This window comes from Emys orbicularis, chromosome 17 (genome assembly GCF_028017835.1).
Source record: "Emys orbicularis isolate rEmyOrb1 chromosome 17, rEmyOrb1.hap1, whole genome shotgun sequence".
Taxonomy (NCBI): domain Eukaryota; kingdom Metazoa; phylum Chordata; order Testudines; family Emydidae; genus Emys; species Emys orbicularis.
Window position 1 is genome coordinate 19,103,413 of NC_088699.1, and position 24,804 is coordinate 19,128,216.

General features: G+C 41.0%; 1 protein-coding gene across 1 annotated transcript in view; it reads left to right on the plus strand.

Annotated features, from left to right (window-relative positions):
• The window catches only part of CUX1 (cut like homeobox 1), a 321,902-nt gene that overhangs the window by 66,817 nt on the left and 230,281 nt on the right, over positions 1 to 24,804 (plus strand). Inside the window, exon 2 of the mRNA XM_065418515.1 lies at positions 3,163 to 3,273. Coding sequence (XP_065274587.1) covers positions 3,163 to 3,273 — 111 coding nt within the window. The remainder of the gene's footprint in view (positions 1 to 3,162; positions 3,274 to 24,804) is intronic.

Genomic DNA, 24,804 nt, shown 5'->3' on the forward strand with positions numbered 1-24,804 from the left:
TGGCGCTTTACAGCGCTGCGCTCGGGGGGGGGGGGGCGTTTTCACACCCCTGAGCGCAGCAAGTTGCAGCGCTGTACAGCGCCAGTGTAGCCAAGGCCATAGTGCAAAATAAGATCTTTGTCTGAAGCAGTTCTTCACTTTCTTCCTCTTCTCTAAAATTGGAAGCAAAAAACTGTATTGACAAATCTTCTACTTCTCTGTTCTTTCTTTCTAATTCATTACTAATACTTCTTAGTAGACAGCATTTGCTTGATATTTTTATCTACTGCAATTCTCTCCAATGTCATCAGTTTTTCTTCTTGCTTTTAACTTCTGCTTATTTCTAAAATATAGATTTCCAAATCATCGTCCTCACCAGATTTTATTTATATTTTTGAAAAGCCTTCTGTTTAGCCGTTATTGCTTTTTATATTAAAGTCTAACCACATTAGTTTCTGTTGTTCTTTTGTCTTGCATAAAATTAACTGGGATGAATTTCAAATGTGGCTTATCCAACTGTTAAGTATTTCCCACATTTCTGCAATAGATTTCATATGCTGTATATTATAGAATTCCAAACCAAAATCTGTTGGACATATTGCCTTAAAATTTACCCTAGTCAGAAATATTGTTTATTTTTTTTTATTTGTAAAGTGCTATGTGGATATTTGGATCACTATCTCCAGCATGGTTCCTAGTTTCAGATATATCCTATTTTTTAGGATTAAATTAATTATGGTCTATATCAGGGGTCTCAAACTCAAATGACCACGAGGGCCACATGAGGACTAGTACATTGGCCGAGGGCCGCATTACTGACACCTCCCCCCGCCACCCTTGGCCTCGCCCCCACTCCACCCCTTCCATGAGGCCCTGCCCCCATTCCAACCCCTTACCTGAAATCCCCACCCCAACTCTGCCCCCTTCCTGCCCCCAGGGAGGGCAGGAGGGGTGTGGAGTGTGGTGGGGACTCAGGGCAGGGAGTTGGGGTGTGGGGTGCAGGAGGGGTGTGGGGTACAGCAGGGGGTTGGGCTGCAGGAGGGGTGCGGGGGGCGGGCTCTGGCCCGGCATGCACCGGCCACCTGCCTGCCTGTCCCCGCACCGCTCCGGGAAGTGGCCGGAACCTGGGGGAGAAGGGGCACGGGGTCTGTGTTTTGCTGTTGCTCCAGGCACCACCCCCAGCAGCTCCCATTGGCTGGGAACGGGGAACTGCGGCCAATGGGAGCTGCTGGGGGCGCTGCCTGAAGCAAGAGCAACACACAGAGCCCTGTGCCCCCCCTTCCCCACGTTCTGGCCGCTTCCTGGAGCGGCCTGCCCTGCCCCTGGTGCACGTCGGGCTGGAGCCGCTCTAGGTAAACGCTGGGGGGGGCCACGAGGAGCTCGCGGGCCGCAGAAAACAACCCCGCAGGCCGCATGCGGCCCCCGGGCCGCGTGTTTGATACCCCTGGTCTATATGTAACAGAAACTTAAGATTCCTCTTTGTGAGGAAGTGAAAATTAAGAAAAAAACACTTACATCCTTCTGAGTTGGGTACTGCAAAAAAAAAAAAAAAAAAAAAAGCCTCAGACCCGTCCTCTTCTCCTCCCCGCCCCCGTCAGACTTACGGAATCATGTAAAATATGTGCACATCAACCCAGTCTATGCTTCAGACTTGTTAAATTAGTTTAAACCTAGAAATAACAGAACAGTGGCAGGATTTATACATGAGAGAACCAATAATTTTAATCCAGATTTCTTTGACAAAATGCCTAGAAAGAGGCTCAAGGGCTAAAGTTCTGGCCTTATATTTTTCATCTGGTTGTGTCAATCTGATTTTTTTTTTTTTAACTGATATTTGTTTATAGCTAAATCTTTCATTCGGTTTCATAGGATTGGCAATTTCTGCCCAGGAGAATAGCAAAGGTTTTTTAGGCCAGGAGCAAGGTTTATTGGCAGAGTTATGCGGAGAAGATGGCCCAGAATCTGTATACATTATGCCTCACTTTAGCAAGTAGTTTTGCTCACTTTTCATGAACATTAGATTAAGTCAAAATGAAAGAAAATCAATTAAAAGTAAAGAAAATATAGTGCCAGATTCTCTCCATAAATACACGGATATAGCCCCTGTTGACGTAAGTGAAAATGTTGCACATATCTGAGTGGCAAAATTAATATTTTAAATATAACATTCAAATATTGCAAAAGCAAGTGATGCAGAATGGTTTGAATAGTGTTGGCTTATGTGCTGATAAATGACCCATGCAATGCAGCATGGTTTAATTTAAAGTACGGTGTTGAGTACAGAAGAAAGATGTGATGGTGGATCGTATGTTGAAATCATTTGGGCAAAGCTTGGCAGTAATGTTATGGCTGTATTGGTAGTTCTGTTTACTATAAATTGGTGGAAGTTATTCTGGCATTCATAAAGTATGACTACAGACGAAGAATATTGTGTGTGTTTCTGGTGACAAAACAATCAGCGAAGGGATAACTACAGTTATTGATAATGTAAGGGGGACAAGTTCCAATATGAAGTAGAGACTGAGGAAAAGATCATTTGGTCTTTAGAACAGAAGGAAGTCTCTTATTGAGGGATGTCCCCAAATTTTAAAAAATTTGTATGGAGAAGAACATAGTGATCCCAGTGAGTAGTTTGTGATTTTAAAAATAACTTTGAAGTAAAGCCATCATTGGTTGACATGCAGGAGGAACTTGTACTTCAGTTCTTCAGACATAGCTTTTTCACTCAGAATAACTAAAACAGAGTGCTTCCAAAGTCAGCAAAGGAAATAGGTGATGTAAGCCATTTAAAAATGGAACTGACTTGAACTTGAAGTAGACATACTACTTTAGTTTGATTTGGGGATTATTATGAGGTATATGTTGCATTAGTTTTGTTTCTGGTATCTTACTATATTACCTTACTATTATATAACCCTAAATGTTTTTGAAAAAATATCTATTTGATTTTCCCACATGCAAACAACAGTCATTTTTAGTTTCAGGACAGAATTTAAATTCTGTAGCACTTAGTGTTTAACTACATTCTGGGGAAGTAATTTCTGGAGATTGGTATCTTTGTTCTGTGCATTCTTGAGAGGAGTCAGTCTGAAGGCTTATATTTTTATTTATCTGGGGTAAATGACCTTCTCTTCAACTAAGAGCAATTACAATCTTGCTGTTTCTTTTCTTTTTTCTGGACAGAGAGAGCTTGATGCCACAGCAACGGTATTGGCTAACCGACAAGATGAAAGTGAGCAGTCTAGAAAAAAGCTTATTGAGCAAAGTCGTGAGTTCAAGAAAAACACTCCAGAGGTAATGTGAAAAGCTACTTAACAGTCATTTGACTTTCTTGATATAATATATTTTAATTGACTTTTTTGGGATCTAAATTTGAACACCGTACTTAACATAAATGGCTTGTTTACATTTCATAATCATCCAAAACTCAGAGACACTGCAAAAATCTTTTTTTCTGTGGTAATCCAAACTTTATCACTCTACATGCATGTAGACCCTGGCCTTTTAACTCCTTAAATATAAATCAAGGGTGAAATTTCAGCTCTGCTCTGCATTGGCCTATCTTTTTACACTGAAATCAAATGAAGTTTTACCATTGACTTCAATGGGAACAGATCTAAGCCAATGCTCAGCATTGGGGCAGAAGAAAATAATAAAACATTAGTGAGCAGAAGTGGGCAAAGCTGTGGAGGGGGAGAGGTCTGAGTCATGGAGGGTACAGAAGGAGGTGTGAGGCAGAGGGGATAAACATCTTTTCAAAGGCTGATTTCTCAAATAAGCAAAATGTCTGGAAGTTGATAGAGGATTTATACGTGCATTCTGCAAATTTTATGTTTTTTCTCACCTTTCTATGAAGAATAAAACCTCAGATTCCCCAGAATGCAAAAATGAGTTTCTGCATTTACCAGTTTGTTGGCTTATTTGGAGAACTGTCCCTGGCAAATTTCTTCACACACTGACAACTGTATTTTTATCAAGCAGAAATTTACTGAAAAAAGGGCTTTTAAATGCACTGTGCGAGGTCTCTCAGTAAACTTTTAGTAGATTGTCTGGCTGCTCCTACTCCGAGGAAAGCCTGGCATTCTTATAGAGGCATTGTTTTCCCACTCAGTTTTTCAAGTCTGTGGCTTGCTTCTGCAGTAAATAAGCAAGACATACAGGTAAGTGAATGGTTTTTAATATGTTAATCATATGGTGGTAGAAATTAAGATTTTTTTTTTTAATAAAAACCCAATACTGCAGCCTTTTGTTCACTAATTTGGTACAGAATGTTTTCCTTGTCTTCAGAAGTAGAGATGGATTAGATCCAAAACAATGATTTGGATCATCCTCAATATTTGGGGAAGCTTGGATCTGTTCCGACTTTTACAGCCTGGGCTCATCTCTCTTTATCACTGCCAGATCACATTCTCCTGTAAGCTTGTATAGATTTCTTGGTGTTCCTTTTCTCTCTTTCCTCTGTTGCTATGATGTCTCCTTTTCAGTCTTCTCTGCTTCTGAACAGGAATTTCATAGTCTACTTCATCATACTCTACTTTCTTTGTCAGAATTAAAAAATAAAGCTGGTTAAAAAAAGAGAAAAAGGTAACTTATGCAATTACTGCTTTCAGAGACGCAGGAAGTACGCCTCTACCCCGATATAACGCTACCCGATATAACACGAATTCTGATATAACGCGGTAAAGCAGTGCTCCGGGGGGGCGGGGCTGCGCACTCTGGCGGATCAAAGCAAGTTCGATATAACGCGGTAAGATTTTTTGGCTCCCGAGGACAGCGTTATATTGAGGTAGAGGTGTATCTCAGATGTGACAGGGCCAACCTGTGCTTCCTCAGTTGATTGTTGGTATAGAAATAATTTTTCTTCAGGTAGTTGTCTCTATGGGTATCCCACTTGATGCATGTGTGCACCATGCACCCTTGATCACAGATTTTTGTTAGCCGTGTCCATTCGGTTTGCCCGTGTGCTGTTGGTATCGTCGTGCCCCAAACCAAGGCTATATCAGGCTTTGCGAGCAAACCAGCCCTCAGTTCCTTCTCAACTGCCTGGGCCCAAGACAGAGATCGCATGTCCACCTCTGTAGCATTCTGGACTCACCCAGGTAGCTAATGCACTTGCAGTGTCCATTGCTGACTGGGATGGCCTCTTTACATGAGAGGCAGCATTTAAACTCCAGTGAACTGGGCATGCCCCTCACAGGGAGAATTTTCCTGCAGGGAATAGAACAAGTCTCTATAACCAAAAAAGTTTTTTTGTTTTTGTTAGTTTAGTGAGGGAATTTTAAACAAACTACAACTAACAAACCAGCTAGCTAATCTAAAGAGAAGCTACATAACTGCTGAGGTAGGCAAGAAGTGAAACTTCTGTCTAGACCTGAAATCAGGGTCCGGAAGAACCAAGATCTCAAACTTTGACTCCTCATGATGGAGCGTTCCCCCTGATCTACTTCAGAACCAGGTCGGGACACCCCCCCCCGGCCATCAGTCTTCAGGAATTTCTACCCCCACTTCCACCTCGGTGCAACATTCTCTTAGTAAGTAGACATCCTCAGAGCCCTCCTTCAAATCCTCTCAGAAAACCAGATCTAGTTCCCTTCTTGGGGCTTCTCCTTCAAAAAGACCTTGGTCTCTAGGCTCCTCAGAGGTCTTCCTTGAGGCTTGGTACCATAGAGGGGAAACGCTCCTCCGGCACAGGGGATGGCACCAAACATAGAAGATCAGCACCATCGACTCTGAGTCCTCTCTCAGTGCCCTTACCAAGTGTCGTGGTACCATGTAAGCCTCCAACCTCATTGTCGCAGCCTCGAAGTGCCTTATGCCTCTGATATAATCTGACAAGGACAAAACTCGGTACTACAACATCTGTTGGTACTGCAGGACTTGATACCAGAGAGACTTGGTGATGGCTTCTGACCCAGAGTCTCTGTTGCTGACAGGTATCGAGAACCTCTTGTAGCTGGATCCTTTTGCATCCTCGGTACCGTGACCCTCCCCCCCCACCACTTCCTCTGGGAGCTCCTCCATTTGAAGAAGAAGATGATGTTGATGATGACCTCCTCTGTGCTGCTTCCATTTCAGTGCAGGGTTCTCCGATTATACCCTTACACTAACCCTCTCCCGAAGGGACAGGGAAGATGCTCCAGGATCTTATCAGTCCTGGTGGGAGTAACCCTGGAATCCATCCCATCATACGTATGGGCCTGGGTGGGAGGATTTAGTTGGTGTTGGTCCTGCTTTGAGCAGGGGGTTGGACTAGATGACCTCCTGAGGTCTCTTCCAACCCTAGTCTTCTATGATTCTAAATGGCCATATTGGGATCTCTGGGCAGTCTATCGTTGGTAATTCTCTAGGGCCCAGACCCTATCCTATCGGGATGATAGGGAGACACAAGCTTCCTCCCTTTCCCCCTGCCCACCCCCTCCCCCCCTCCGGCCAAGCAACAGGAGGAAACATTTGAGGAGCAGGATACCAGGGTGGACAAAGAAGCAACGCTTCAAACCACCATCTTGTCCTCTTCACCAGATTTCTCCCTCTCCATTGGTGGCTGATGATTTTTGGCAGTTCCAGGACCTTGTTAAGCAGGTGGCAGTCTCTCTGCAGATACCCCTAGAGGAGATCAGAGAACCCCAACACAAGCTCTTGGACATACCATCTAGAATTGCCCTCCCTATTAATGAGGCTCTATTGGAATCCACTAGGACCATCTGGTAAACCCTGGCTACAGTGACACCCACTTGTAAGAGAATATCCCTACCAAGGACTCTGAATTCCTCTTCTCCCACCCACCTTGGTACCGCCAGTGACAGTAGCCCGCCCGGCACAGATGAGGTCTCCATCTCCCCCAGCACTGCCACAGGGATAATCAGTACTGGCAGAATTCCACCGGACCAGGGACCTCTGCATGACGGAAGCACCCGAGTCTCAACCTCTCGGTACCGACATCACAGCACTGAGCCTTTGCCAGGCACAGGGAATATCCCTGGAATCATGCCATGCCCCTCCACTGTCAAGTGAGGGGTCAGATAGTGAGCCAGAGGAGGTCTCACAGTACTCCTCCCAAGCTCCATAGGAGACGCACTATCAACAGGGTGCGGGAGTGCCACCCATGAGCATCTCCATCAGGCCCTATGCCACCACAATGGCCATACTGGGACCCTGGGGTAACACAACAGCCTGCTTTGCACGCTTCAAGCTTTGCCCGGCGGCTTTGCCCCAGATGAAGCAGGCATGCCTTCACCACCGTCCATGGCAGATAACTTCCGATTGTTCCAGGAGCTGGCAAAAAAAGTAGCCAATACCCTCCACATACCACTGGAGGAGGTCAAGGACATACACCAGCAGCTCCTTGATATCCTCTATTCTTCGTCCTTCTTGAAGACCACCCTTCCAGTTAATGAAGCCATCTTAGACCTGGCTAAAACAGTGTGGCAAACCTTGGCATCTATTGCCCCAATGTGCAAGTGTGAGGAGAAGAAATATTATGTCCCTGCAAAGGAATCAAGAGTTCCTTTTCTCCCACCCGTCACCCAATTCCATCGTGGTGGATGCCATGAAATCCTGTGACTGACAGCACCATTCCAGGGCAAGGCCCTGTGATGGGGATTGGAAGCGCCTTGATCTCTTTGGCAGGAAGGCATATTCCTCGACAACCTTACAATTCCGTATTGTCAACTATCAGGTTGACGGCAAAATAAAATTACACAAACTACAATAAGCTGAATGACTATGATAAACTGCCATCATTCAGGAGGGACAACTAGTGGCAAAAATATTGCTACCGTCAGCCCCTGACATTGCCGACACAGCAGCTGTGGTGATGAGGTGGGAGTCATGGCTCCACTTGTTGGGATTCCCAAAGTAGGAGCAGATCACAGCAGAAGACCTCCTGTTCAAGGGTTCAAAGCTCTTGGCTGAGAAGATAGATGCCTCCCTCGAGGCAAAGGGTTCTATTCTTGTTGCTTCCTAATAACCAAAAGAAAGAAAGGTTGGAGACCCATACTGGATCTCAGAGCTCTCAACAAGTTTGTCAAAGCTCAGAAGTTCAAGATGGTCACCTTCTAGATGATCATTCCATCACTGGAACAGGGAGGACTGGTTTTTGGCCCTCAACCTATAGGACACCTACTTTCACATTTCGATCCTACCAGCTCACAGATGATTTCTCAGATTCACTCTGGGACATTACCATTACCAATACAGAGTCCTTCCCTTCGAACTCTCATCAGCCTCGAAAGTATTTTCCAAAGTTCTCTCAGTGGTAGCTACTCATTTATGCTTGCAAGGGATAATGATCTATCCATAGCTGGATGATTGTTTCCTCAGAGCCTGATCACTCCAGGAGGCTTGTCTGGGGATTGGTCCTGCTTTGAGCAGGAGGTTGGACTAGATGATCTCCTGAGGTCCCTTCCAACCCAAATATTCTATGATTCTATGATACACTTGTTTACAGAACTGGGCTTACAGATCAACATCCAGAAGTCAACCCTCACACCAGTGTAACACCTGGAATTCATAGGGGCTGACCTGGATGCTCTACAGGCCAAAGCCTTCCTACCTCAATACAGTTTCCTATTCCTGGTCTCACTCATAGACATAGCTCAACACAGTCCCCAAATACCAGTCAGACTCTGCCCTCAACTGTTGGGGCATATGGTGGCACGCACGGCAGTGATACCGCACGGCAGACTCCACATGTGATGCCTCCAACTATGGTTGAGTTAAGTTTACAAACTGCACAGGGACAGGCTGGACAAACCCCTGTCACTACCTACCGGGATGAAAACTCCTTAGACTGGTAGAAGGACCCAGCCAATGCATGCAAAGGGATCCCCTTCTTGCAGATGTCACCATCATTGCTCCTTACCGCCGACGCATCTCTAACAGTCTGGCATGCATTTAAACGTCCTCACGATGCAAGGCAAATGGTCACCTATAGGGATATCTCTACACATCAATCTCCTCAAACTGAGAGCGGTCAGAAATGTCTGTGCCCATTTCCTCCTGTTGATAGCAGGATCACATACAAAGATCCGAACAGACAACATAGCCTGCATGTACTACATCAACCATCAGGGAGAGGGGCAGGTCACCCTCCCTATGCGTGGAGGCAATGAGACTATGGAACTGGTGCATCTCTCACAACGTCACTTTGTCTGCGGCCTACCTCCTGGGCACGCAGAGCTCGATAGTGGACAACCTCAGTCGCAAATTCCTGCATGATCACGAGTGGGAGATGCAGATGTCAGTACTCCACGACCTCTTCACATGATGGGGAACACTGTCCTTAGACCTGTTCACCACTTACCAGAACAAGAAGTGTCCATGCTATTGCTCAAGGACGGGAATGGGACATCTTTGGCTCCACAGTACTGTCATCTGTAACTGACCCGGCTCTGAAGTCCCAAACCTCCAAAAGGGATACTGCTCTGAGTCACCTACAGTGGAGCACCCATAGGGACACTACTTGAAGAAGTTGTTACTCACCTTGTGCAGTAACAGTGGTTCTTCGAGATGTGTGTCCCTACGGGTGCTCCACAACCCACCGTCCTCCACTCTACTTCAGAGTTTTTGTTATGACTCTGTGGTAGAGAAGGAACTGAGGACAGTTAGCCCGCATGCTCTGGCTAGCCTTGTGGCGCAGCATGAGGTGAGATAGTGCATGTGCAGGAACTGACACTGCTACCAAAGTTCTTTGATCAGCAGTGCAGAGATGCAGACACACCTACAGTGGAGCACCCATAGGGGGACAGATCTCGAAGAACCATCGTTACTGCACAAGGTGTGTAACTACTTCTTTTCTCTTGTGTGATGGACACTGCTCGGGATTCACTAAGAGTGGAGCACCCATAGGGATGCTACTTGAAGAAGAGGTTACTCACTCTGTGCAATAACCTTGGTTCTTTGAGAGAAACTGTAGTCAGCATTAGAAAATAGATATCTGACAGAAAAAACACAGGAAAAGGACAATTTAGTCTCTCCAGAGCATAGCATTCTGAGTAGGAAGAATAGTCCTTGGATAAAACTTGAGGAACCAAAGCCTTTGGAGGCTGGGAGACAACTAGAAGGTGAAGATAATTACTTGGGCAGGCTTCTAGCCAAAACTGCAACTTTGAGTCCTTGTCACAAAACCTATTCAAGGCAGTGAAACCATCCCTGAGACATACACCAGGGAAGTACAAAAGGACTGGTTGCTTGGAATTCCCTCTTTAATCTATCTTTGGTAGCCTAAACTCCAAATATATTGTTAATTTTATTTTTAAAAGCAGCTTATGTACAGAACATCTTCCAAGATAAACAAGGTTTGCCTGATCTGCAAATAGTCTCTTCCCAACTGAGATTGTTTGAGTTCAGCTTTGTGTCTCCCTTCCAATTAAGTATGCAGCACAGTCAATGCTGCAGTGGCATAGTGCATTACATGATCCCTTTCCCTCACCACAGATTAGTAGGTAAGTGTCACTTGCCTCCCAGCTCCCTGCCCGATGCTGTCCAAGATGCCCTTAAACTCTCCCAAAGTCTGTTGTAAGTAATCTAGTGTTTAGAAGAGCCCTATGGCAGAGGGCCTATTCTGCTAAATGGTCAGTGAAACTTAGAATAGTAACGGTTCTATTTCAGGAGAGTAGATGGGTAGGAGAATCTAGGTGAAGCTTTAAAAGATGTAGCAGATACAATAGGGTATCTTCCTTTATGTACCCTTGTAAATTATCAATTCTGATAGAAAGTTAATATATTGGGCATTTCCCTTTTTATGGGAACTTTTCCTTGTTTTCATGGCTTCGGGAATAAATGTGGAGTGCAGTAGTCAAAACTACCAGCAAATGTTTCTGACTGGTATAGTCAAGGGCGTACCTTCAGAGAAGCAATGTGTATTCTGGGAATGTTTGGGCACAGACAAGTGTGTGTCAGGAGTTACAACTAGAGGCTTCAAATAAAGCTTTGAAATACAGTACATTTTGTAAAAAGTGAGTTTTACGCTCTCAGAACTTGTAAAAGGACAAGATATTTTCACTATATTATGTCTGCATTCCATAGATGCAAATAGGGAGTTGTCAACCTCTATTTGTATTTCATTGTGAGCAACAGCTAAAGAGGTCTAAGGTTCAGAAGTTGGATTATCTAATCATAGATCTGAAATATTTAAATTTATTATATGCAAGATCATATGAATTGTCATGCCAGATCAGATCCCTGGTCTGATTCTAATCCATGTATCAGACAGTAGTCAGTACCCATTGATTTAGGAAAAGATTCAGTAACTAGGAATGGTGCATGAAACCCTGTAGTTACCAGTTAAAGCAAAACCTTCCCATAGCAAAAATTTCTTCATAACCCACATCCGTGAGTGGTTGGCTTATACCCTGAAGCATAGAGGTTTTTTCTCTTACGGAAAAAATATTTTTCCAGTGTAATGTAACTAAGGATGTTCTCATCTGTATAAATGTCTAATCAGTTTTTTAACTCTACAAAGCTCTTGGCCTCAAAGTTGCCTTGCGGCATTGAGTGCCGCAATCATGGAATGTCCCTTGTTCAGTGTTTTATTATTTATGTTGTTCTAATGCAGGGGTGGCCAACCTGTGGCTCCAGAGCCGCATGCGGCTCTTCAGAGGTTAATATGCAGCTCCTTACCTAGGCACTGATTCCGGGGCTGGAGTTATAGATGCTAACTTTCCAATGTGCTGGGGGGTGCTCACTGCTCAACCCCCTGCTCTGCCCCAGTCCCTGCCCCCACTCCACCCCTTCCCCCAAGGCCCCTTCCCCTGAGCCTGCCATGCCCTCGCTCCTCTCCCCTTCCCCCAATAGCCTCCTGCATACGTGAAACAGCTGATTGTGGTGGGCAGGGGGAGGGGTGAATAGGCGCTGATTGGTGGGGGCTGCCGGCAGGCGGGAGGCACTGGGGGCCGAGGAGCGTATGGGGGGCTGCTGACGTATTACTGTGGCTCTTTGGCAGTGTACATTGGTAAATTCTGGCTCCTTAGGCTCAGGTTGGCCACCCCTGTTCTAGTGCATAGGAGTCCCAGTCATGGACCTGGACCTCATTTTGCTAGGTGCTGTACAAATACACACCAAAAGACAGTTCCTGCCCTAGAGTTTACAATTTAAGCATTAATAGAGAAGGTAATTCAGATGCTATTTATTCTAATATTCAGTATTTTGTCTAGCTGTATCCTATATCCTCTTAATCATATCTTTTCTAAATAGTGCCAATCGTACTGATTAGTAATTCTTGGCATGAAGCCAGGGGATTTCCTGATGCTGATCATTAAGCTGCCCTAGTTCCTGTCCAAATTCCTAGTTAGGTAATTACATTCTGCCTACTTACATTTATTTAACTTATGAAAACCTATCCAGTGCTCTAGGTGCTTCACAGTAAGTTTAAAAAATATAGAAGAATAGAGGAAATTCCCAAATACAATTAGATATAAATAAATAGTTGAGCCAAGACTTTGCCTATAAGTAGTAAATGTTAGACGCCCAAGAAAAAAGGGCCAATAAAATTAACCCCATTCAGCCCATCAATCTTCATCTATTCACCTCCCCATCTACCCTTATTAAATCCCTGGAAAAGAGAATATGCCTTGCCTTATGCCCAGAAGATTAGCAAATTCAGACTTTGTTGGACCAAAGCAGGGTGGCATTTCAGAGTAGGGAATTTCATGTTTTCATTGCAGTTTCTGTTAGTACGTGAAGAATACTGTTTCAATCTTAAGCCATTTTACAGTATTACTATGTACCATTAATAGCTTTTGTCTTCCATCACAGATGTGTCTGGACTTCAGTATTGGGGCTGGCTAATCTTCTAACTATAGTCCTGTAAAGCATTTTAGAAGCCTTTGGGATGAAAGGCCACGTTTTTTTGTTTGTTTTTGTTTCTTAGTAGTTGATATCTGATTCTCTGCAGCAGGGTTGGGAATCGGTACAGATGTAAATGTAAGGTGGAGTAGCTATTTTAGGGCCTGAGCTGGCTATGATTTTTCCAATTTGAAAAAAGAGACTTAATTCCTTTTATTTGGGAGGTGCATGTTGCTTTATTTAGAGCATTGTGAGGCAAGACCATGGGGACTTTGATAGATAGTCTGGCATTCATTATTTACTTCCTGAATGGGGTAAATTTGGATAATTTAAAATCAGAAAAAATGATCTCTGTCAGTTCAAATTACCATTGGACATGTGTAAAAACCTTTTTTTAGTTTATTGGGCTCTTTATTCTGCTTGACAATGAAAATTAGCTTTGGTGGTAGTGGTTTGAATAGCTACATATCAGAAGGTTGCATGATTTGGTCTTTGACAGAAATTTAATTTATAAAGAGAAGACTAGAGATGTTTTTGTCCAGGTTTGTATTTAAGATTAAAATTATTTTATTAATATGGGTTTCTGTTGTAATTAAGATATTATGCTTGAGACCTTGTTTTTTTTTTTTTTATTAGCCATTCTGAGGTTCCTATATTTATCTGACAGAAAAAAAAGTAGTAAAATGAGAGGGGAAGAAAGATGAGGAGCAGACCAGCTGAAAATAGTGTCAGATACCAGTTTGTGGTGTGACTTTGTGAGTCATGCAGAATCAGTGAGAGATTTGGCATAAAGGAACTTACTGTATGAAGGAGCTTACCCTCTCATTCTTTAGTGCTTTCTGCTTGCTTGTTACTTTGATCACTGGTCTCTTCTAAGGATCAGTTGAAGCACTGATTCCTCATTGTGGCCTTTCCCTGTTTCCAGCTTGCATATGTACTCCATCAGTAAGATTTAGAAGGTCAGGATTACCTTTTAATGCCAAAATTGACATCTGTATTTTTATAAAGCTGATTAAAGATCAGCTCAACAGGGATATGGAACTATACAGGGGAGCCTTTGAGCACAGCTAGCATAGGTGCATTCTCAGAGTAAACAGCTTCAAAATGGTTTGGGAAATAGGATATTAGAAGTTGCCAGGAGACTAAATAAATGAGCACACGAACAGAACACCTTAACGCTGATTGTCACGGCCACCTGCTGACCTCAAATTCTCGTCTAAATAGATGGAAATTCTGTTGGGTGGCAATGTAGTTGCCCTTGGAAAGTATATTCATTCAGTTAGGATCTTAGGAATACATAAGATATATCTGGTGGTGGTTGTTTTTTGCTTTCTAAAGTCTTAGAAAAGCTCTTTTTAATGTCTCTTAATCTTTTTTGTTTTAATGGAAGCTGCTTAATTTGATCAGCTCTGCACCATCCTGGTTGGTTGATGTTATCCACCTGAGTAAAATCTGAAATTTCAGTGTTGCATTTGTTAATTGAGCCACAGATGCAGCCTAAATTCTACTTTGGACCTGTGCAGTCCTGCTGATGGTGTGAGTGTAAGTGAAGGAAGAATCAGTACTATGATCTCTTGTTATGAAGGAAAAACTTGTATTAGTTATATGATTGTGGACCAAGCTGATCTGTCTAAAAAAGCATCATATGGAGTTTGTTTTAAAAAAAATCTTTGCACAACTACTTGTCCAGGATTCAAAATTTTAAAATAAAAAATAAAAATTACTCAATTGTTACTGTCCAGCATTTCCAGATTACTTGGTTGAGTTATTCAGTCTCCACAGCCAAAGATGGTTAAACTGAACTAAAAGAAAAGTCTTTTAATTTTTTTTTAAATACGTGGGGAAAGGGAGAAGAGGGAGAGAGACTCTTGCTTTAAATCTCTCTTCCCTTTTCCACCAGAGTTAAAAACTTTTATAGATATGTAAGTTTAGTAGAGGGTTTGAATATTAGTCATAAAGCATTTTTGAATCTTGTATGTGTCTCTCATCACTTTAAAACTTGACTGTTTCCTGTTAAGGAATCAAAAGATAGGAATGAAAGAGTAAGATACGTATTTGCAAGGCCTTAAGGCAGGGGTAGTCAGTAGACAGACTGAGGGCTGAATCTGGACCACCAGATGCTTTTGTACAGACCCCAAAATCTTTTTATTTACTTATTATTTTCTTCTGAGTCTGGACCTTGACTATACCTTGACCAAGAAGTTTGGACCTTGACAAAAAATAATTGACTACCCCTGTCTTAAGGTATAATGGATACCTCTACTACTGTATAACTGTGTCTTACTACTGTAGGTGTACACTAGATCATTTAGTCATGCTTTTAAATGTCATATTACTGTACATTTTTGTTATTGAATTTGTCTTATGGACTTTTTTACAGAAGCTGTGTGATTGAGTATGTTAGCTCTCTGAAACTATTTTCAGAAAGTTAGCATATAGATCCATGTCTTAAAATATTAATTAACCGTTAGGTTTGGTGGCACTAGAAGAAAAAATACCTTATAGTGGAGGTCCTTTATTCAAGGGTTCTTAAATAATATAAAATGCTATTGTTTAGATATAAAGTTCACGGATTTTTAGGATACTTATTAATAAGACAAAATTACAAATAGTTGTGAGATGTTTGCTTAGACAAAGATTTTTTTACTTTTTTCACTTTATTGCAATTGAAGGAGTCAAAAACAGTACAGCATACGTTACACTCACAATCACACTTCCATTAAGACAACCTTAGTTTTTCCCACACATATTAACCTTCCCTACACTATATAATTCATAGAAGCTATTAAAAGAAGTAAAAAAATACAAAATATTACCTTGGTACCTAGAGGAAGCTAAGCCAGATTCTATGGTAACCAACGTTGCTCCTCTTATTTACTGCATATGTTACTTAATTCCAGCATTGACTCCTGTGCCATGTTGTACTCTACAGTATATTGGAAGAATGGCATAGTCTTTACAATAGCCAATAACATATTTTCTAACATACATAAGTCGTCGTCGTCGTCTTATTTCTTTGAATCTCCTCAGTTTTTCAGGTTTCAGGGAATCACTTTTAATTTTAGAAGGGATTTTTGCAAGATAGTCCTGGTATTTTTTGCATATACATTGTCAGTTTGCTCATTAGCATAATATACCCGATTCACTAAACCCAGTCCACCTCCAGCAGTGGTTTCTCTTCCAGAAGTAAGTGATCACATTTTTCCCAGCAAAGATGAGATGGTAGCAGAGGTAGTCAGGAGAAGGATATTGGGATGCAGACCTGATTCAAGAAATACCTTTGGATTTAATAGGATTTGAGAGGACATTTTCATACTGAATATTTATTTCAGATATCAGTAGTTGTATGGATTGCAATGGGGCATAGAATGCCTAAATTCACTATGTACGTGTACACTGGCATATGCATATAGCTTTGTATTCTAGCAAAATAACTCCTTTTAATTTTAATTGCAGAAGAGATTAGTCTGGGTTATAGGTTACTAGGCGGAAAAGTTTCATTTGAAACACATTTTTCTGCGACTAACTCAAAATATCTTAAATATGTAGACCTTTCCCTTCTACTTTCTTCTTCTTTAAAAAAAATCCTTTAATCAGTTTTCTTCAAAATGCTTACCCCAAAAAACCTTCCTCTAAGACTGAAAATGCAGCTGAGTGATTGTCCAAAAGTTATAAACCTCTAAAGAAAGGGGCAGCTCTGATATCATGGACATTTTAAGGAACTTCAGGCAATTAATCACTCTGGAATCATTCACACTTCATAATTTGTATTTATTCTTTTAAAACTTTTTTCTGGTTAAGTTTCTGGCAAACTTTTGACAGTTAAGGAATGCACTTTTTCTTTTTGTGATATCAGTGACATCTTCATTAATATCAGTAGAAGGGTTTGCATTTTCCACTGAGGTCAAGTAGAATGGTGGGATTGTTTTAGTGACTTACTGTGGCTTACAGAGGAATGTACTAATAAATAAACATTTAAGGGAGAAGGTGAGTATTGAAGGTGTTCATAGATTATTCTTATCACTGAACAATGAAATGAATTTTTTTAAAAAAACCTCTTCTCTTGTGATGGCTTAAGAGAGTTATACTTTTTCTTGGCCTTTCTATTGATGAACATTTGTATCCTGGCCAGGATGAACAGTTGGGGTGGGAAAAGGGAAGATTTAAAAGAGGAATACATTTTCACAGTCAGATCTTGAAAGCAAATAACCTGATTCTGCCAGGCAGTCAGCACCTTCCAGGAGACCTCTGATACTTCCAAGATTGAGTAAAGGTGTGGCTTGCATGAGAAAAAGGAATGATGTGATTGAGACATTTGACAATACCTCTAACCAATGCCGTATTTAAGGGGAAAATTAAGTTCCAAAATTCATATTGAGGCTCCTAAAATATTGGCCTGACTTTCAAAACCCAACTTCTCTCTCTCTCTCTCTCTTTGTTGCGCATGCGCGCGCGCGCACACAGACACAGAAAGAGGTCTAGTCTCCCCTCCAATGTGTGTGTGATAATAGAATAGATCATTAAACTTCTGATTGTATGTACTTTTCTTCTTAGTTTGAGAATAAACATGCTATAAATCTACTTCATTTCACCCAGTGGACCACCTCAAGGTCATACAGGTGCAATAGTTTAAAATTTAATTAAAAGAACATGTTGTTCTCTTTAAACTTATCACATTGTCTGTCATGAACAACTCTTAATGGTTCTGGCGAGAAGAAATTCTTGTTGCTTCTTCTGACAACAGATATGTGAAAAAGTCACATCTGCAAAACTAGGAGCAGCTACGATTAATATATTCAAGTAAAAATATGAACAAACATCATGAATGATAGGCTAAGCATCACAATTTTGCAATTTTTATTTGTTTAAAACAAGTTAAGTCACTTTAGGAATTTTTTCATAATTATCATTTTTGGATGAAATGGGGAGAGGCTGAATGTTTGGAAGGAAATTTACTTGTAGCTGAGCTGTGCATAAAGTATCTGTTTCCACAGATCATCTTCTGTATATGTCTCACTTGTAAGAAACATTGGTAACCATTTTTAAGTAAATTAAATGACACATGAGAAGTAGAGGAGTTGAGAGTAATTTTTATTTTAGAATTCTTTTTGCATTAACACATCTGCAATGTTGATGAATATATGGAAAAACGAAATTGTGCTTCCATTCTGCTGTGTCTCCAATGTGACAATAAATCAACATTTTTTCCTTTTAAAATGTCTGGCCTTGTAATTTATGTTTGCATGACCCATTACTAAATTCGTAGTAGTAGGTGTTTTAGTTGGCAGGCACAATTCCAGGGATTCCGTGGAACTTTTTTTTATTACTGAACTTTTGTTACTGTCTGTAATTAAGTGTGGAAATATATATATTTTCTTAATCGTGAAAATTAGCTCACTTCAATTCTGGATCTCTCTTTCTCAGCAGAAACTTAGCATTAAGTACTCTTTAAATAATCACCATCTTAGATTTAAGAAAGCGGTAGGCAATGTTCCCTCTAATTTTTTACATCCATGTGCAGAATTAATTTTATGTGCACTAATATGGAGGTGATGTGTGGTGGGGGTGGGGTTGAGGGATTCAGTATGTGGGAGGGGGTTCAGGACTGGGGCAGATGGTTGGGGTGCAGGGCGGTGAGGACTCTGGCTGGGGGTGTGGGCTCTGGGGTGGGGCTGGGGATGAGGGGTTTGGGGTTCAAGAGGGAGCTCAGGGCTGGGGCAGAGGGTTAGAATGTGGGGGGAGAGGGCTCTGGCTGGGGGTGAGGGCTCGGGGTGGGGCTGGGGATGAGGGATTTGGGGTGCAGGCTACCCTGGGACTGCAGCGGGGAGAGAGGACTCCCCACCGACCTCTCTCACCACAGCCTCCCGGGGGGACAGCTCCGAGGCTGGGGCTGGGGGAGAGGCGCCTCTCCCCATCTGTGTGGCCCTTGATAGCTGGCTGCACGGCAGCTTAGAGGGAACTTAGGTGGTACGCATATTATGTTGTTATATGACAGTTCTTGAAAGGACACGACCTACTCTTCTTGGTCATGGCACAGTCCTGCTACTGCAGTTAAAGTTTGTATTGGTTTGTTACATATTCAGCTTTTTTTTTTAATATTCAAGCCTTTATCAAGGCAGGATGCAAGCAAGAGTTTAATATAATAATCAGTATCTGGACCCTACTAATATGTGCATGGCCTATTTCTGAACAAACTCACCCAAAGAATAAAACATGCAAGCAAAACAAAACACTACAAGATTTTTTTTATAAAGTCCAAAAAAATTGACTTGTAAATAGAATAATTAAATGTATACATTAGTTAACGTAGTCAAATTACTGCTACTGTAACTTCTATCTTCCTTCTAAACTGAAGGGTCTCATCTGAGGCACATATCTACCTCTCATGATTGCAAGTCTTGTCCTTACTTAAAATCATAAAATTGTGGTTTCAGAAGTTTTGAGGCACTGACACAGCCATATTCCCACTTTTACTACTGCAAACACAGTTATGTGTATGCTCAACGTGCACATACAAATTTATTGACTTTTCAGAGAAGTTATTTTAGTATGTTGTAACACCTTACTAATCTTTTGGAATAAATATGGGGTCAGATTCTAGGTGTGTGTAATTGCAAGTGTCTAACTGTTTAAGCAAATAAATATCCAATGGGTAGGTGCAAATCATATATTCCCGTGTGTATGGACAGTCATGGGCTCATATAAATATCTGACTTGTGGTCCCAATCACCTGACTTCAATGGGACTACTCATATGCTTAAAGTAAAACGCGCTTAAATGCTTTGCTGGATCTGCTGCGCCTAAGTGCTCACATTGGGTATTTGTATGCAGAAGTTACACACTTGCCAATGTGTGCCCTCTGGTGTGCAGGCCTAACTTGAAAAATCTGGCCTAATATGTATTGATTGATTTTAGTGTATTGCTTATAATACCAAACTGGAGATTTGGGATGGGTAAGAGCTATGTTTATTATACACCCGGTAGAAAATTAAACTGATGTTGGATGTTGTTTTCCCTTGGTACTCTGACTTTACTAGATAGTAAACAAAAATTGTGCAAGCTAGTTCACAATAGTGCCTAATTGCTTTAATTATTTTGTAAATGAAAAAAAAAACTATCCAAGATATTAAATTGGCTAGTGAAGACGCACTGTAATTACATTTCATACAGATTTTTATTGTGTGTTTTCTAAATAGTCTAAATAGGTTTCCTACTGGGTAAATAATTGTGCCTTTAAAAAGTTATAAAGCTTTATTTGGTTAATTTTAAATCAATTAGTGGGAAAAATGGCTCTGTTCTCTCTTATTTAAATAGGTTAAAAGACATACCACTTTCTCAAAAGACTGGAAGGATGCGGTCTCTTGAGTAAATATATATTAAGGTAGTTGTTTTATAACCCTCCACAGGAGCTTGTTCTAGCCTAACTACATATTTACCCAATAAACTGAAATGGCTTCTATTGAAGCTGCTGTCTGTCAGGTGAATTATCTTGTTTTATTTTTAAATGCTTTGTAGCCAGTGATCTAGAATGACCAAAGTTTGTCACGCCGACTGTCAGATAAATGCTGTGTATGTATTTTAAAATAATTATCTGGAAGCCCAGAGTTGCTGCAGTAATGTGCAATAGAATGAAATGTATACTTTTCCCAAAAGAACCCATCATCCTCATTCTTTGAGTTTATCAAAAACAAGGGAGTTAAATATTAACATGGATGTCTGTCTTTAACCCACAACAGTGTACATAGGAAACATAGGCACAGTACACAGTGCAAGAACAATGGTGTTGACTAAGGATCAACTGAAAACAATCACTTGAATTTACTTGCATTTTTGATTTTGTAGCAGATTTAAGTGTGTATTCTAATATTCAGTGTTTTCAAAAGCTCTGTGGAATCTGTTAATTCAGAACTATTTGGACAAAACACTTTCTTGTGGCTGACTTATATGACAAGATTCATCTGTAGATCTCCGTGTTTTACAGACAAGACTCTTAAAACCCTTGAGAGTTACATAATTAATTTTAACATTATCTAAGAGTTACAGTATCTAAGGCTCTGATCCTGCAATGAGTTTTGTCTTGTTTGACACAGTGATCCTCACTGTTGGGCATATTGTTGAATGTGGCCTAACAGAAAAATGAGCCTTAAGTTAATTGCATCCTGGTTATGTGCACTGTCTGGATGAAAAAATCGTAATGAACAAAATGATAAAGGAAAAAAAAGAGAAAATTGTTTTTGATTGTATGCAGAATGAATGTTGCAAATGATCTCCATCTTTTTAAGAGGGAAGCTTTTTTAAAAAACAGAAAACTCCTAAAAAGCACACTTTAAACTATTACACTTGTGTTTGGCAAAAGATGGTAATGAAAATTTTCAAAAGCTCCTAAATCATTTAGGCTCCTGAGTCCCATTTTCAAAAGTGATTTGAGTACTTAGGAGTCTATAGGTATGTCTATACTGCAAACGAATTTTTGATTGCCGTTTGGATCGGTATACCTGTGCTAACTTTAATCTAGCTAGCACAGGTGACAATAATAATATAGATGTGGTGGTACGGGCTTGTATTCAGGTTAGCCGCCAGGAACCCTGGGCTCTTACGTGGGTTGCTAGCCAGCACTGGGACCCCTGTCTCCATGTCGTCACTACTGTTGATACCTGTGTATGCCTACCTATACTACACTCACACCTTCACTTGTAGTGTAGACATGCTCCAAGTCTCACTGACTTTCAGTAAATCCCGAAGTCACTTTTGAAAATGGGGCTTAGGAGCCTAAGCCATGTAAGTGTTTACCCACTGACTTGTGTTCATGTGTGAGCTTTGCAGAACTTTTTTTGGTTAGCCTGTGCTTAGGCTTGAAAGGACTTAAAATATGTCTTTACTGCTTTTTTTTTTTTTTTTTTTTTTTTTAAAAAGGTTCAGTCTTAGCTAATTTGAGTTAAAATAGCAGTGAAGATATGGCAGTTTGGTTTTTTGACTCTGGTTAGCAGCTTGAGTTAAAGCCTATAGGGGAGTTTTCGGTTGAACTAACCCACATTAAAAGTAGAGTTGATGTGTCTTCACTGCCAGCCTGGGTTAAGAACACACTTTTTTTTCTTTTTTTTTTCTTGCAGTGAAGGCATACCCTTAGAGACAGTTATCCGTGGTTCCCCTTGATGTGACACATCCATAGTGGTCAAAGCACTAGGGGTGAGAGATGGCAAGAAAATGTTTGTCTTCAAATAGAGAAAAGATGAAAGGGGGTGGGAGTCTTCTGCGGAGGGTGGTGGTGAGTAGGGAGAGTTTCTGATGGCTAGGAGGCAATTGAAGAAGCTGGTGTCCCTAAGCAATTTTATACTTCCTGTAAAAATTATAGGAGGGACAATTGAGGCCCACTCATCTTTGTTTCATGCTAAGACTGAACAGAACAAGTAGGCACAGAGGGTAAGTACTGCAATTAATGTATTCTTAAACTCAGCTATCAACAGGTTTCCGGTTAAAAAGGAGGGATTAAGAACAATAGTAGTTAAACTACTGTTTTTGATTTGACGAGATGTCTCCCTCCTACCATTCTTCTTTCATCATATCAGTCTCCACTGTGGGGATATTTCATACTGCATCAGCAAGCTCCATTACCAAATAAACCCAGACAGATGACCTAATCATGAAATGGGAGAGGGGAAAGACCGTATACATGACAGTGAACTCAGTAACTATATCGGTTATGTGAAAATTGAAACTCCACCTATTTAAACAAACTTGACAATCTTAGGTGTACAGTAGCACAGTACAGCCCTTCAGCAAATCCCTTTCTGAACGTAATAAACCCTTAAAACACACCACCCTATTGTAAACAATGCATGTAACTGCCTAAAACATACTGGATTCATCCATGCAGGTAAAATAAAGACTGCAATAGAGGAAATGAAAGGGCACCTAGCTAGGAAAGAGAAGTCACTTTGGAACAACAAATCAGGTAACTAATCGAAGTGGCTTTTTAAATTAACTCCTGATAAAATAATAAAATAGTTAAAAGAATATGCTTTCATTGCAGCAAAAAATAAAATACATTAAGCTCACTTGTTTAAAAGATTGTCTGTCTGCTAAAAAAAATATATTTTACATGTATTAAAACTAAATGGATCACTTTTAACTTTATTAATAAAAGTAACAGACTTATGGAAGATGCAGAGGTTTCCTTCACACCTGTTTTGTGGTTTACGCATTTACTTTTTTCAGGGATTTTAGGTATTGAAGGAATGAGGGAAATGGTGCTTTGATAGTGATGCTGCTTTGATATGCTTCTGATCTCTGTTCCCAGAGTTGTGGCAGCAGATTCAAACACTCAGATTGTAAAATTGGGAGTCTGAGATGTAGCCGTAACAGCTTCAATCACTTTCCTCTCTGTCAGATCCAATGCACAGGACATTGCCAGGAGATAAAACGATGCAAAATTAAAGTAGCCTGCTAAATTTACCTGCCATGGAGAATCCACAAAAGAACTGCCACTTCTAATTCTCAAATCATTATTTTTTCAAATTGGGCTCCCTGATCTCTTCAGCTCAAGCTGTTGTAAAGATTTGAAAAGCTGTCTCGTCTTACCAGATCACGGGTTTAATAATAATAATTAATAATATATCCATGGAATCAAAGAAATTGTGGCTTTGGTGTATTCACCATCACATTCACCTGCTAGCAATACACCTAGCATGAGGAGGAGAACATGCGGGCAGATGCATTCAGCAGGAAGTTTTATGACTAAATTGCTCAGTGATATCCTCACTGGCTTAGGTGGGGTCAATCACAGATAGACCTGTTTACACCTAGTCAGAATGCCAAATATCATTGGTGCTGCACCAGGGCTTACAAGGATAAGAAATATTTATCACATGTGTTCCTGCTGGATTGGAGTAGTCACTTCTCTATACCTTCCCTCCCATTTGCTTAATAGCCAGTATCATAAGAAAGATCAGAGGACAGAGCTAATCTCATACTGATAATACCAATATTCCCTCAGCAGTACTGGTACACAGATCTTCGTCAGCTAACCAGATAAGTACCCGTTTGTCTTCCTCTGTGGCTAGACCTCTCAACAATGAGGGAGAATTCATCATCTAAATCCAGAGACACTTTTTCTGTCTCTATACAGGATAGTCTACTAACTACACAGGAGTTCAAGCAGTACTGTTACAGTCCAGAAGGAACTTTGCCTTGAAGTTCTACAGACTAAAATGGACACTGTTTGTGTTGCGTGAAAAGTAAAGAGTTAACCCCATCACGAGTGGCTGTCCCTGTAGTTTTAGGGTATTTTTTTTTTTTTTTTTTTTGCACTTAAAGTCACATGGTTCTAGTGGTAGTTTCCCTGAAGGTTAATTTAGCTCCCCACCACAATTTTGTTATAGATGAATCTTTCTTCTATCACCCTACCACCTCTAGATTTCTTATCATACATACTTACAATACATATAGTCAGTTAACTCGCCGTCCTCTTACAGAGGGCACTGCTTGGTAGTTTCCCAAAAGTGGGAACGTATAGAGGCCCTTGAAGAAAAAAGAGTTGTTACTTAGTAGTAACTGTTCTTCGAGAGTTCTTTCAGCATTTACCTGCCTTCCTCTCTGCCTTGGAGTTCTTGGTATCTTAGGGAGATGAAGGTGGCTGGGTGGGCGCTCTCTCTTAAATAGATAGGCCTGATGACATCATAAGTGCAAAGGCATGCTGCACCCTTCATCAGACAGGATTTTTCTTTACAGTTCTTCAGCTCAGAGCTAGAGGTGCTGAATACCCACAAGTGTGAACGCACAGCGGCAGCTCTTGAAGATCAAGAGTTATTAGTAAATAATTCCTTTATCAGTTACTCTGTAATTGGACAAAGCAAGCGTGTCTAGATTGTATGTTGTGCTGCACAGCATTGAACACTTAAGCCACTCACTGGTCCAGAACTGGTCCTGTGCTGTACCTCAGACCAGTGTAATTTTGGAGCCGGGGGAAGAAAAGAGAATTAATTGTGTTGGTTTTGGTAGAAGGGAAAGAACACCTTCTTTCCTTCCTTTCTTTTCATTCTATAG